Source organism: Hyposmocoma kahamanoa, unplaced genomic scaffold (genome assembly GCF_003589595.1).
Source record: "Hyposmocoma kahamanoa isolate Upper Pololo Valley unplaced genomic scaffold, ASM358959v1 89, whole genome shotgun sequence".
Lineage (NCBI taxonomy): Eukaryota > Metazoa > Arthropoda > Insecta > Lepidoptera > Cosmopterigidae > Hyposmocoma > Hyposmocoma kahamanoa.
The window spans coordinates 2,791,663-2,805,960 of NW_020654520.1; the positions used below are offsets into that span (position 1 = coordinate 2,791,663).

At 37.3% G+C, this 14,298-nt stretch overlaps 2 protein-coding genes across 3 annotated transcripts in view; one reads left to right on the forward strand and one right to left on the reverse strand.

The window, feature by feature from the left end:
• Positions 1 to 5,713: 5,713 nt before the first annotated feature.
• On the forward strand, positions 5,714 to 7,054 carry LOC113236162. Its single transcript, XM_026472168.1, has one exon. It carries the CDS (start codon positions 5,809 to 5,811, stop codon positions 6,973 to 6,975), a length of 1,167 nt encoding a protein of 388 aa, XP_026327953.1. The 5' UTR covers positions 5,714 to 5,808; the 3' UTR covers positions 6,976 to 7,054.
• A 1,647-nt stretch (positions 7,055 to 8,701) lies between these two features.
• The window catches only part of LOC113236097 (protein lifeguard 1-like), a 34,478-nt gene continuing 28,881 nt past the window's right edge, over positions 8,702 to 14,298 (reverse strand). For both annotated transcript variants that reach the window (XM_026472084.1, XM_026472083.1), the window contains exons 5-7: positions 12,215 to 12,374; positions 10,878 to 11,007; positions 8,702 to 9,270 (exon numbers count right to left, since the gene is read on the reverse strand). In XM_026472084.1, the coding sequence (XP_026327869.1) occupies positions 9,038 to 9,270; positions 10,878 to 11,007; positions 12,215 to 12,374 (523 nt within the window). In that variant the 3' untranslated portion in view covers positions 8,702 to 9,037. The remainder of the gene's footprint in view (positions 9,271 to 10,877; positions 11,008 to 12,214; positions 12,375 to 14,298) is intronic.

Below are 14,298 nucleotides of genomic sequence, written 5' to 3' on the forward strand. Positions count from 1 at the left end.
CCGAAACGTCGGTTTGTTTGAAAAAACAAATAATCTGGAAAAATAGTTTCATTTCCTATGTGTAACAATCGCGAATACCTAAGAGCCCTATAATATGTTGATAATTTTTTTTATTAAATGCAATCGCAAAATATAATTGTTTTTATAGCTTTAAGTGGTTTTTGTGTTATAAAATATATTTATTAAAACTTGAAGCAAAATATTTAGTTCCATATACGAACCTAACCTAAACCCACAGGAGGAGGTCGAACCAACTAGGAAAAGCAAACAAATTCGGTTAATTCACTATTGCACCTAAACACCACTGAAATTATATTAATAATACATTATACTCAGTGAATGTTATATCTGAAGTGTTTACATAAAATGAACATTATACCATCGGTATCAGATTGAAAGTTGTTATATCAATCGTCTATTATACCCAGTGACCTTTATATCATTCAAGAATATGTCAAATGTCCGTATACCATAAATTAATTATATCTGTTGAGCGTTATATTGACTAAAAATATGTCATTTGTTGTTATATATTAGGAATCGCATCCAATTTTTATTGCATTAATTGTGACATCAAACGTAGCGCTGCAGCTTCGTTTATAAATCGCCTCCTCCTACGTAAAGTATCGTATGTCGAAATTGCCAAGTTTACAGGGGAGCGTTTAAAAGTTATCCATTTTATTCGGCAAAGCTCGTTACTCACATAGAGTGATAATCTAATAGATCATCTAACCGATATCTAGGATATTATAATACTCTATATGAGTAACGAGCTTTAATGAATAAAACTGAGAAATGCTAAAGACACGTGTTATGCTTATATCAGTGAATTCCGAACTTTAAAAGGCTCCCCTGTAAACTTGGCAATTTTGACATATGATACTTTACGTTGGAGAGGTCGAATGCTGTATGAAAATGAGTAGCGCGGCTGCAGCGCCACAATGCTATCACTGCAGCGCTTTTTTAAAGAAGCGTCTAATTAGATAATGCCCTTAACGCCGCATTTTCACATTCGTGCAAGCAGCGAGGCGATTGAGGCGAAGTGAAAAACGACGATGAGAACAGTGCGCTCGCTATTCGTCGCATATAGTAAAGCTGCTTCCATACATCCCTGACCCTGACATATTATTAAGAAGTCATGCATTGCAAAAACACTGAACTTTCCACATGCTACTCTCGTGACGTAGGTCAGTTTCTTACACTAACATTTGTTAATAGGTCAATGACTAACATCATTGTTTTAAGATAGATGTCGTTTTTTTCTTGATGCTTTTGACAGGTCCTTTATTTAAAAGATCTTCAATATGGAAGATATTTTATTTACGCCAAAGTCGTCTTTTCTCGCGTTTCCGTTCATATCCGCTCTATAAACTAGAATTAAACCTTTTTTTAAAGTATCAAATCGAGTTCGTGAAGCTCGTACAAGAAAATCTGCCGAAAGGTTCCCGTCATCCTTGGCAGACATAGCGACACTTCAATACAGAATAATTCCATGGTATATTATATATTACTGAGTGTATATTATATGTTAGTGTGTGTATAGTGAAAATACATAATATATAGTGTTCCATCGTGGTATCTACGATGTAAATGGCCAAATAGACCAATTTGTGACCGTCTACCAAGAACTTCCGGCTATACACCGGCCTGGCAAATTAAAGGCGTCTTCAAATTAGACGCATAGCGCTTTTGTAGCGCTGCAGTGCAATTTTCATACAATATTTAGTCTGCAGTGTCGCGACTGCGGCGCTGCAGCTGCGCTTCTAAATATTGTATGAAAATTAGTAGTGGCGCATATTAGTATAGCATCCCATTGTGTTATTGGAAATTATATTTCCAGGCTAAGTGATCAATACTGATTGTTTTCTTGTACTCCCACTCTGCCACTGTTGCTTGAAAGGGCGCATGTGACATTAAAAAAAAAATTATTTAAATATATTGCCGTGAGCAGTAAGAACAGGCCGAACTGTTATTATTTTATTTTTTCCGAGGTAGGATAAGGCATGAAGTTACAGCAAGAGATAAGTAGATATTTTTAATAAATTTAATTTTATTAAATACATATTTTCGGTTTTGAGTTTTGTACTTACGCACTTTCAACTAACTGCGGCAACACTAGTTCTGTTGACAGAACTACTGGTATTTTCAACGTATAACTTCATCCGCATGCATGTATCAATTAGAGGTGGAACCCTAGGTCAATGTGGAACCCGTCTGCTTTAATATGAAATTAGCATACGAATCCACCCCTAATTGATACAAGCTTTGTATCACTTTTCTAAGCGTGCCTTACAATAACAATTATGTTTTTAAAACGTTAACTAGATAGGTAAAAAGACGTGAAAACCTAGATTCATCACAACTTGAGATTTAAGTTAGATGCGGTTATATTCGAGATTGAAGTATAGCGCCGTCGAAGCCCTTACACCCTGGGAGACCACTTCCGTTCTCCATCCGACATAATTAACTGTCAAACAAGTAGTACTTGGCCAAATTGTTAAGTATGAAGGAAGCTTCATTCGCATCTTGCGAATTTTAGGGTCGTATTCCAGAACTGTACTCAATGCTCAAGTCAGGATTTGAGTATGATTCAGAGCACTAGAATTCATACTCAAGTCCTTGCCATTAGGGTCGTATTACCAGTGCTTGAAATCATACTCAAGTCTGCTCAAATCCTGACTTGAGCATTGAGTAGAGTTCTGGAATACGACCCTTAATTTATTGAGTATTACTTATTTGACAATAATTGAAGGGAACAACAAGGGTGTTCATCACTTAAAGCCCGTTTTAATGTTACTGCATCAAAACATGTAAAACATTGTCTAGTATCTAGTGACAAAAACTCATTTCGATCTCCCATCTAGATGGCGGTGCTCCGCCCTCGTCGCATGGAATATATAAATATGCGTATGTAAAAAAATGTCTTTCATGCTTTCGACATTTAAATAAGTTACGTGTAGCTTACCATCAGGCACACGACTTGTTCGTCCCGTTACTTAATGTCATAAAAAAAAAAAAAAAAAAAAGTTACGAGCGACTTCATCCTCAACATGGAGCATTTAGGAAACCAGTGAGACCTGTTGAAGATGAATCTGTCGATTCATTTCAACACAGCGAATTTAATGAATGGTTAAAAATACGTTTCAATTATTTCCAATGTAATTTTAAAATAAGACTGATTCACAATTTATTTCCTTAAAAACCAATTATAAAACGAACGCCCCATTAATTTACCGGTTTGGTGCAACAAGGGGGATAACACACAGAAATAATTTTCTTTTTCAAATGTTTCTAATTGTTTTAAAATAATAATAACACATGAATATTTTAGTTAAATCATAGGACAAATAAATAATAAAGATAAGACATTAAAACTTTATTTTCCATTTTCTCGAATCTCACTTTTACGTTGTTACACCCAATGCTTCAATTCTTGAGACGGAGAACGAGTACCTATACCCCCTGAGACGGCGTATTAAGTCGACTGAATCTAGGTTAAATTATTACTGACTAGTAAAGTTTTAAAAACTATTATCGTGACACTATTCCGTGAATTTATCACGGCTTATATTATCACGACAGGAAAGCGAAAGCGCTCTAATACTAGAAAGCATTACGTCATATATTTTTTTAACTTTGATCGATTTTGATCAAAGTTATTAAAGAGCAACGGTCCTTATCGTCATAAGCAACATAATAAACAAAGCAAACAGAATAAAAATTCAATAATAATAGTTAATAATTTAATAGCCAAATTGTACACAACAATCGACAATCTGAGGTAAGGGAAAATTACATGTTACAGGGATTTGTACCGTACATGACTAATTTTGACGATTCTAAAAATCGATTATAATTATTTTCCTATGCGCTTTTTTAGCAGTGTTATTTGAAAAAAGTACAAAATTTAAAAAAGAACCGCTAATCAGTTTCGTATTAATATTTTAAAGCTTTAGTTATTTTATACATCGAACATACATATTTTTTTAGAAGTACTTGTGTATTGTATTAATTAATATTTTTCAAAAGAATTGAAATCGTTTTTTGAATTCACCGGCCGAGCCTATATCGTGTTGCATTCGAATACACTCTAACCTAACCTAAATATCCAATTGAGTGCATTAAAACTACGTATTAAAATATATAAATACGTGACTAAGGGTCGTATTCTAGAACTCTATTCAATGCTCAAGTCAGGATTGCACTGACAACACAAGCACTGGAAATACGACCCTAATGGCAGGGACTTGAGTATGATTTCTAGTACTTTGAATCATACTCAAGTTCTGACTTAAGCATTGAGTAGAGTTCTAGAATACGACCCTAAAATATATAAGTAATGGCCGACGATCGGAATTGGGTGTTCCATAAATATCAACTTATCGATACCAGAAGTATCAATTAACGTAAGGGACATTTTGTCGAAAATGAGTTACATTATAATTGGATTCGGATTTGCCGCTCTATCGATCGGTATTATTAAAATTTAGGAATGCCCCATGGTTTAAAATATAGCTTGTCCCTTACATTAAAAAAAGATCTTTCGTCGTGCCTTACGTGCTGGGCATTCTTAAGTCTTTCGTCTTTATAGCATGATAGAAGAGGAAATTCTAAGAAACTTTGCTCTAGACACAATCAAAATTGGAGCAGACAGTAAAAAGTTATAGCCAGATTTAAAAAATAAAAGTTTTTTGGCTCTCCTGAAAAACCGTGGTTTGTCCCTTACGTTAATTGATACTTCTTGTATACGATACATACAAGGAGTGATATTGAGTGGCTAAAACCACTAAATAACAATTTATTACTTTTTTGGAATCCGGATTTACTCCCGTCCTCAAGTCTATGTCAGGTATGAAGCTTCATGCATCTTTTAATCTCGTCGAGTATTGCTTATGATGTCGGCCGAAGAACGTGAATGGACCCCCTTGCTTTACTGCATCGTAAGATAAAACTACTCACCTGGGAAACTACAGCTACAAGCAGCTTGTTATAACTAAAGAGCGACTAAAATTAAAATCCAACTTCAGCTTTCTAGGAGAATTCTTTTATCCTACGATACAGTAAAACTATTTCCGGAAATTCGGGATTCGATAAAAGAAATTAACATTTGGTGGTTTTAACCACTCCATGTCACTCCTTTTATATATACATTTGGAATACCCTATTCCGACCATTGGTAATATTATACACTAGTTATAAATCTGTGGGATTACCATGACCACGAGACATGTTTAATGGTAAAGCCCAACAATTTATAATATGTTTAATACGACGCCGAAAAGATTATCGAGCTTTGGTAAACTTCTTTCATTCGGATTTGTAAAGCTCACTTTCAAAATGTCAGAGACGATGCTATACAACGCCTTAGTCAGCCGGTCTTAGGGTCGTATTCTAGAACTCTACTCAATGCTCAAGTCAGGATTTGAGCAGACTTGAGTATGATTTCCAGCACTGGAAATACGACCCTAATGGCAAGGACTTGAGTATGATTTTCAGTGCTCACTGCAATACTCAAGTCCTGACTTGAGCATTGAGTAGAGCTATGGTTTAAAGTACTCGAAATCATACTTTAGTCCCTGCCATTAGGGTCGTATTTCCAGTGCTTGAAATCATACTCAGATCCTGACTTGAGCATTGAGTAGAGTTCTGGAATACGGCCCATATTTTCCTAAAGTTCGATAATATGATAATATTAATTGGAGTCGTGTTCAATGTGCGATCGGAAACGGACGCGCTGCACTACTTTGTGAGAATTATTTTAATTCGCGATTTTGCGCGGCTTAGGCTGCTGCATGTACGTAAGTGACAATGTGTTCCCAACAACTCATTGTCAATGAGTTTCTGGCATTCGTGCAGAATGCCATCGACACAATGGATGAAGTCAGCATCGAGCAGATCTGCAAATCTAATTTCAACGAAGATGAGATTTGCAGTGGCAAGATGCTGCTGTTCCAGAGCTGCGGCAAAGCGCAGCAGATGCCATCTCGTCGGAGGGATGGAGGCTTGAAGAGTGTCCAGGATGTTACTGCATTCTTGAAGAATACCGATCCGGACGACGTGCCTACTTTCGTGGCGAAGGAGCTGCACAAGTTGCCTCCGGTCACCTTTGACCACGTCGACGTCACCAGGCTGTTAAAGGACATCACGTCCTTGAAGTCGAGTTTGGCTGAAGTTCAGTCAAAATTGGAGGCGTCGGATAACTCCATAAGTGAGCTACGTGCCGAAGTTGCGTTGTTACGCAACCCCGCTTCGGTATGTAGGTCACCGACAGTCTCCTACGTCAACACGCGTCGCGGGGCGCGAAAAGCATCCGTCGGCAGTATTGAGTCGGCTCGTATGTCGCCGGTCATTGCTGTTGTCAATGCACCGTGCCCCCCTGCCCGCCCCTCCGCCTCGGAGGTTACGTCACCCGTATGCACGTCATCGCCCGGGCGTGCATACGCCGCTGTTGCCGCGACTATTAGCAGCGGAACCGCGACTTCAAAACCCGAGTTGCGGAAAACTGCAAAGGGCGGTAGTAAACCCCGAATGCCTGTCTCTGGAATCGCAGGTGCCAAATCTCAGAGGCAGACCGACAGGTGCGACGAGGACGGCTTCACAAAGGTGGAGAAGAGAAGAAAGAAACCCACCAGGCGAAATCTATGTGGCACAGCTCTAACGGGACAGAACTTCTTGCTTCGTGCGGCCATACCGACGACGCAGTTGTACCTGTCTCGACTGCATTACTCCACGAAGTCTGAGGATATAGTGGAGTATATCCGGTTGAAAGCCCAATTCACCCTGAGGGTCGAACGTTTGGAGTCTCGCCACAACGTTAACTTTAATTCTTTTGTGGTGAGGGTCCCAACGGCCCATCTGTCGACCTTCATGCAGGTAGAGTTTTGGCCGAAGGGTGTCAGGTTCCGGCGGTTCAGAGGAACGATACATGACACTTGTTTGCGTCACACGTCGCCGAATAGTAATTCGTGTAAATAGTTAATATTTTATATGTATGTTAGTTTGTAAGGTATGTATCAATAATAATAATAATATGTATGTTAGTCTGTAAGGTATTTGTTATATGGGCCTTAGTTGCCTGAAATAAATGAATAAATAAATAAAAAAAATAAAAAAAATTAATAAGTTTAAAAGGAATGTTTAAAAAATAATAATGATGCCTATTTAGAGACTGTTTAAGGTATTTCTATTAAGTATTTTTTTGTCAATGATTGTACATTTCGCACCCCTCATGGAAGAATGGCATAAGTGGAATTAAGTCAAACATGTTTATTGCTCCATTAGATACAGAAAAATACTATCCACAGCCTTTTCAATTGGAGATACTTCTTCTTCTTTTAAATGTTATGGCACCATCGAAATAATCGATGATTTCGCAAATGTCAAGTAAAAATAACTATGTACGGTAGTTTTGTAAAAATAATATCTTCTTCTTTTAAATGTTATGGCCCCATCGAAATAATCGATGACTTCGCCAATGTCGAGTAAAAAATATGCGGTAGTTTTATAAAAATTAAACATTTTGGCGGACGCCATTAGCAAGGCCGGTACCGCCCACGAACTCCTATCAACTGGAGATAAGATAAAGAAAAATATATTTGACGTAATTCCACTTATGCCATTCTTCCATGAGGGGTGCGACTTGGTGATGTTAAAAATGGAATCACATTTATATTTTTAAGTTCATTGAATGTCACGATGTTTCAAACATTCGAACCAGCACCCTCAGGCAATCCGTGCCAGATTCTCTGCCAATTAAGCCACGAAACGAACCAGCAGACCTTACGAATATGCTTCTTGCAGATCTGCGTTTTTGGTTTTTGTCTTTTCGCCATAGCGCCATCTGTGAGATATTTATTTCTTCACTCAGAGAGGTACCTTTACAGCTACCATCGCTGGAATAGAGATGTCGCTATAATTTAAATATTTCAGTTTATGTCACGATGTTTTATTACATGATATTCAAATATCACATTTATATTCTTATTACTGCTTGTATGTAGTAGTTAGTATGGAAACTTGTAAACACAAGTGCATTGAACCAGTTTGCGGCGTATTAGCGCATTCTGAACGTTGCTGCCTGCCTTCAGTATGGCCGTATGTCTAAAAGCCTAATCATCTAATTATACATATGAAGCGCATAGGAAATCCTAATATTGTATGTTCTTATACAAATGTAGGTGAACAACACGTTAACTGAAGCCGGGAATCACATTTTGACCAACACCGACCGTATACTAAATATAAACGCAAAATAATCACAATATTTTCAAAGTCATTTCAAGAGTGTATTTTATTAATTAATTATAATAATAATGAGACTTCTGATGATTATAATCGTACGAACATTTAATTACAAAGACATTTTGCTGCCTATATTAATATCATTTCTTAAATACATTAGTAACTTCAACGATGCTCGCGTTTTTATTCGACTTATTTATTCTTTTTTATTTTTATACGAGGGTAATGTTGTATTGTGGATAGTTTCACATGGGTATTGATTGTAGTGTTTCTGACTTTTCTCCGAAATGATGGAAATTACTAAGAACAGATCTGTACTTTATAACTTCCGAGCTTTTAAAAGCAAGCTAAGCTATATTTAGGCGACTTGATAGTGATGTTGCTGTTTTTAAATTGCATTTACAGGCTGTTGCTGTTACACATAAGGTAAAAATATTGAGATTTCATTTGGTAAGTATAAGATCCTTTTGTAAAACATCCTGTGAAATGATTTTATGAAGAAAAAAATGCATTCATGTTCTTCTGCGAAAGACCGTAGTAGTTGGGAGTCGGGATCGGCAGTAAGTTGCACAAACAATACAGATGATTTAGAAACATTGCTCTTTTGAATCTCAGTGTCAAAGAGCTTAGTTTCTTACAGTTTTTTACAACCATCAAGTTCCACTAATCGCAAACTACGAAACGTCACTAACAAAATGTACAATAATATTTAAAAAATAAACTATCGCTGCTTAACTTAAAAAAAAACGCAACTTATAAGGAAATATTTTTAAGAACCGTCGCTCTACTGTTGATCCTAATCTCTTGAAGCTCCGATGATGGTAAGGATGTAGATGAAGATGTTGATGATATCCAGGTACAAGTTAAGGGCGGCGAAGACGTACTCTTCAGGGGAGATGGTGTACTTGTGTTTGCCGCCCAGCATCAGTTGAGTGTCGTAGATGAGGTAAAAGGAGAACAAAAGAGCACCGAGCGAGGCATACACCAGGGTCAAGGTCTTGGTTTTGGGCAGGAATATCATCACGATACCTGGAAACAAATTATTTATATTCAACAACAACAAAATTACAGGTAAAAGAAAAAGTATAAAATACATTTATTAAACTATCACAAAGCTACCACAAGAAAAACAAAAATAATCAAATAATTCACATATTTGTTATGCAAGGCTGCAACGTTGTTTGACGCGAGTGCTTGAATTGAAACCTGATCAAGCGAAGGAAGTTAAGATTGAAAAATAGATTCCTGAGGGTAGCGAGAGTTTCAAGCCACGAGACGCTAACCAACTTTTCACCTCACTATAGCGAGGAAAATGGTAGTTGAAAAAAAAAAACAGTTGAACTTTAAAACATCAGTTAATTAATTAAAAGAACAAGTTTATCTTCAGATGCTTTCTGAATTTGCACCTCATCAATTTTTATTCTTGCTTGTACTTATCGTTTTGTGTAATTAAGTAGTTATTGAAATTATACTAGTTCGTCGAGGAATTAAAATAATATAAACACTATTAGTTATCATTGTCAATTTAATGTCAACAATAATAAGAATAAAATATACCAACGGATTTACGACAAATCGCGTAGTTGTACGTGTCCCTTATCTTTTTTTTTTTCATCGATAGAAAAAGTTAGGTGCACCACAATACATCGTCCAGTTCGAATTTCAAAAACCTTTTCCACGCTAGTGTGCAAAAAACGCTTTAGCGCGCGGATTTCTAATGACGTTACAAATTTTTTTTCAAATGTCATAGAAAACCATAACCCAGATTTAGAATATTGAATTTGTTTGATGATATTTGAGAGATGCATCGTTAGGGTAAGTTCCGATAAGACGAACACTAATTATAACTGTTTTTAAAAAAGAATTTTGTACTCATTGACTTACAAATAAATGGACGATGGGTCTAATACAAAAACCCACGAAAAAATGTCTTATGTGAACCTATTTAAACGTAGTGACATTTAAAGGAATATGAAAAAGCTAAAACGTTGAATTTAAATTGTAATATCATCGCAGTACTGTCTAATTTTACTTGCTTCGCTGTCAGTCGAACAAACGAAGACTAAAGCGTGAAAGACGCTCTGTATACGATTTTAACGCCCTATAAGTTCGGACACTTTTTAGCGCGGACCCGACGTCCATATAATTGTAAGTCAATGCTTGTACTCGATCTTTCACTATTTAAAACGTATATTTGGCTATTTGTCAATATCCTTATATATTGTATATATTTAGCAATGTTGCCACACTGATTTTCTTGCAGGTTTATAAAAAATAGGGGTTCAAAAAAAGAGTTTTTTGTTTAAATTATGAATACGATCTAGACGATTCGACTCGCCTTAATGTTGAATCGATTTACTTAAAAATTGCAATGAAATGAATAGGTACAAATAATCGCTAGATCGTATACTTTTGAATCCATCTTCATGAAAATCGAATTGTAATGTGAATCCCTTTCGCAAACATCTCTCGGTTTTTTGTATGTAAAAATACTTAGCTCCGACATCTCTTTTCCGACCGGAGTTGCGTTAAGTGAGGCTAGGAAAATGAAGTAATCCTATTAGGGGATTTTTCCTCGCACGTCTCTGGTGGAAATGCAGCCTCACATCCGTAACTTTAGGCTCAAGTGAACTCACCAAAGATCATGAGCACGATGACGGCCACCAGTAACACGCCCCCCATGACGGTGAAGTCCCACTTAGTCTGAAAGGCGAAGAGTGTCAGCGCCAGACACACGGCCGCCGTTATGCCCACTGCCATCATCACCTGCAATTACAACAGTTTAGCTATGGTACGATGGTTTGGTGTAATCTATTTATTATATACATTGACTTACAATTATATGAACGTCGGGTCCGCGCTAAAAAGTGTCCGAACTTATAGGGCGTTAAAATCGTATACAGAGCGTCATTCACGCTTTAGTCTTCGTTTGTTCGACTGACAGCGAAGCAAGCAAAATTAGACAGTACTGCGATGACATTACAATTTAAATTCAACGTTTTAGCTTTTTCATATTCCTTTACATGTCACTACGTTTAAATAGGTTGACTTGGGACATTTTTTTCGTGGTTTTTGTATTAGACCCGAAGTCCATTTATTTGTAAGTCAATGATTATATATAAAATAAGTGCGCATTTGACCTCCATCTCACCTGACGGAAAATAACGATGAGGTCGGAGTATGCATATCTAAGTATTGCCTATTCACCCTATAAACATTTTTTATAAAAACTGGCAGCCCTGCAAATGCCATTAAACTCCGTTATTCAAAAAAGACAGAGTATAGTTTGTCTACATCCGCCCGGCCGGGGATCGAACCCGGGACCTCAGAGATGGCAACACCATGAAAACCCGTGTGCGAGCCATTCAACCACGTTGGTAGTCCAATTGAGGAGAGACCTAAAGATGTGACCGTTTTTTTCAAGGGTATCTCCAAATGGTTATTGCTTGATTTACCTTGGTTTGACAATTAGCCTACTATAATAGAATCGAAATCATTTTTTATACTTTTGAATAAAAACATGTGGATTCGATTATCCTCAGTGAATTAAAATAAAAACTTCAAAATATGTCTCCTTGCATTTCTGCGCGCCTGCCACCCGCTACCGCTTGGTTAGGCGGTTAGTTAGCTTGTGCTCTACTGTTAGACGGAACGTCGTCGTCGCGTATTCCTTTTCAGTGGTGTATCGCTGTAATCACCTGTGCACCCTGTGTAGTGGAGTGCTTTACGTTAGTAAGGACGCCTTATCACTACTCAAATGAGGAGTATTGGGATATGATGCGGTATTACGTTATGGTATATTATGCAAATGATAATGTTAGTCGTGCTAGAGACCTGGGGGTCGATTCAGAACCTTACGATAACTCAGTTGTCCACCGATTCGATTTGATATCGCACGATTTCTTTTCATTTTTATTCACAACTTCCGAATGGAACGTCAAACTGTCGTATCCGAAACAGAACCGAAACTTACCGCATCAGCTTCGTACATGCTGCTGGTAACGCCGAGCAGGAAGCTCTCGGCGATCGTGAATATCCCGAGGAAGATGAAGTTCATGGGTGACTGTCGCCGTACGCCCTCGCAGCAAGCCATCGAAATCAGACACGCTATCACCACCACGAATGCCACGATTCTGAAATTAATAAAAATCATATATCATTGATTCGTTTTATTTATTTTTTGTATAATAACTCCACTAGTTTGTTATAATTATTAAATACAAACATCGAACACAAAGAAAAAATCTTTCGACCCGACAGGTTTCGAATCTGCGACCACGGGATTCTGTCCCCATCGCTTTACTACTATAATATAAACTAAACTGCCTCCGTGGCCGAACGGTTACCATGCCGGACTGTAACGCAGAGGTCCCAGGTTCGATTCCCGGGTTGGGAGAAACATTTGTATGGCCTACATTTATTTCTCTCGTGAGTTTGGGTGTAATTTGTGGTTGTCTATGTGTATGTCCATAGCACCCGCGACACAGGGTTTTCCTAGTGCGGGGCTATGTTGAGTGTGTGTGTTATTATTATTATTATTAGTGTACCTACGAAGATTTATAATATTTTGTACTTTGTGGTAAGTAATAAACATATTAATTATATTGTTATTATTAAATGGGCTTATACTGACGAGTTACCAGTGAACTAGTGTCTCCATTTCAAGATTGACGACAGTATCCATCTGGTGTCATGTTGGTGTCTCTACTTACAAACGGTAAGTAAGGTATGTAATGTAAATGGTAGTATTTTCCAAGTCCAAGCTTCGATTTGAATTGAAACAGCCGAATATTATTGTGAATTTTTTTTAGTCTTGTTACACGTTATTGCAAATATTGACCTTGTATTAAACTAACGGCGTGACTAATGCGCTCCCGATATTTTCAAGGAAAACATCCGATTGATAACCTTGTTGACCCAGCTGTTAACGGTCCCGGGTTAGATTTCCGGCGAAATCAATACGGGATTTTTATAAATTCGTTCTGCAGCTTGATTTTGATTACCTCTCCCTAATTGCAATTCACAACTGGCGGATCGCAAACACTTGATATTTCAAATAGGAACAACAGTTGATTTAAATCACAAATAGAAAGATATAGTAGGAATCAGGTTCATCTTCTCGCTCGGAAACCCATCCGGTTTCGAGACTCGGATGGACAACCCGATCGGTCGATTCCGACTTGAATCAAAATCAGCATGCTGGTCTGCGTGCCCAAAGTTAATTTCAGATTTTATAGATTTTAAGGCTACCACGATATGATGTCTACAGAACGACATTACATACCACGTTTGGTACGAGAAGCGATCGAGATCATAAAGTACAAAACGTGTAACTGTGAAGATGGATTTCAACTATAGTGCGTGGAATCTAGCTATTAGTGCTTACAAGAATAAAAACAATAATTATAACTTTTTTTAAACTTTTATTGAATTGATATTCAATTAATTTTTGTGAAATTTATTTATAATTATAAGTTTTTCATTAAAAAAAACCGACATCAAAAGTTTGCTTATCGACTTTTTTCTATTTCCACGGGATCCCCTCATCAGACCCTGACTTTTTGGCGACAATGCGACTGTTACGGACTCTTCTGTACATTTTATACTTTCTTTTCTAGTTGTCATGGTGATGGTCATTTGTTGATCAAATTTATTGTGTTGTTAAGTGAAACATTTGCGGAAAATAATTAGTAATTTGTGATAGCCGAAACGAATCCGGAACATCATCAGGGACCACCTCGAGAATACTCTCGAAGGGTTTGTTTTCAAATAAAGGACGAATTTTCAAAATTGGTGCACAATTGATGGAGAAGTTGGTGTATACATGGACATTCCTATAAATTTGAAGATTTCCTTCAGTTTCATGGGATCCCCCCGTCAGATTCTGACTTGGTGACAACGGAACCACCACGAGATTGCATCCTTTCAACCAAAAAAAGAATTTTCAAAATCGGTCCACAATTGAAGGAGATATCTGAAAACATACATACAGCCGAACGTCTAACCGCCTCTTTTTTTTAAGTCGGTTAAAATTAATTTAACTTCAGTTTCGCCTGT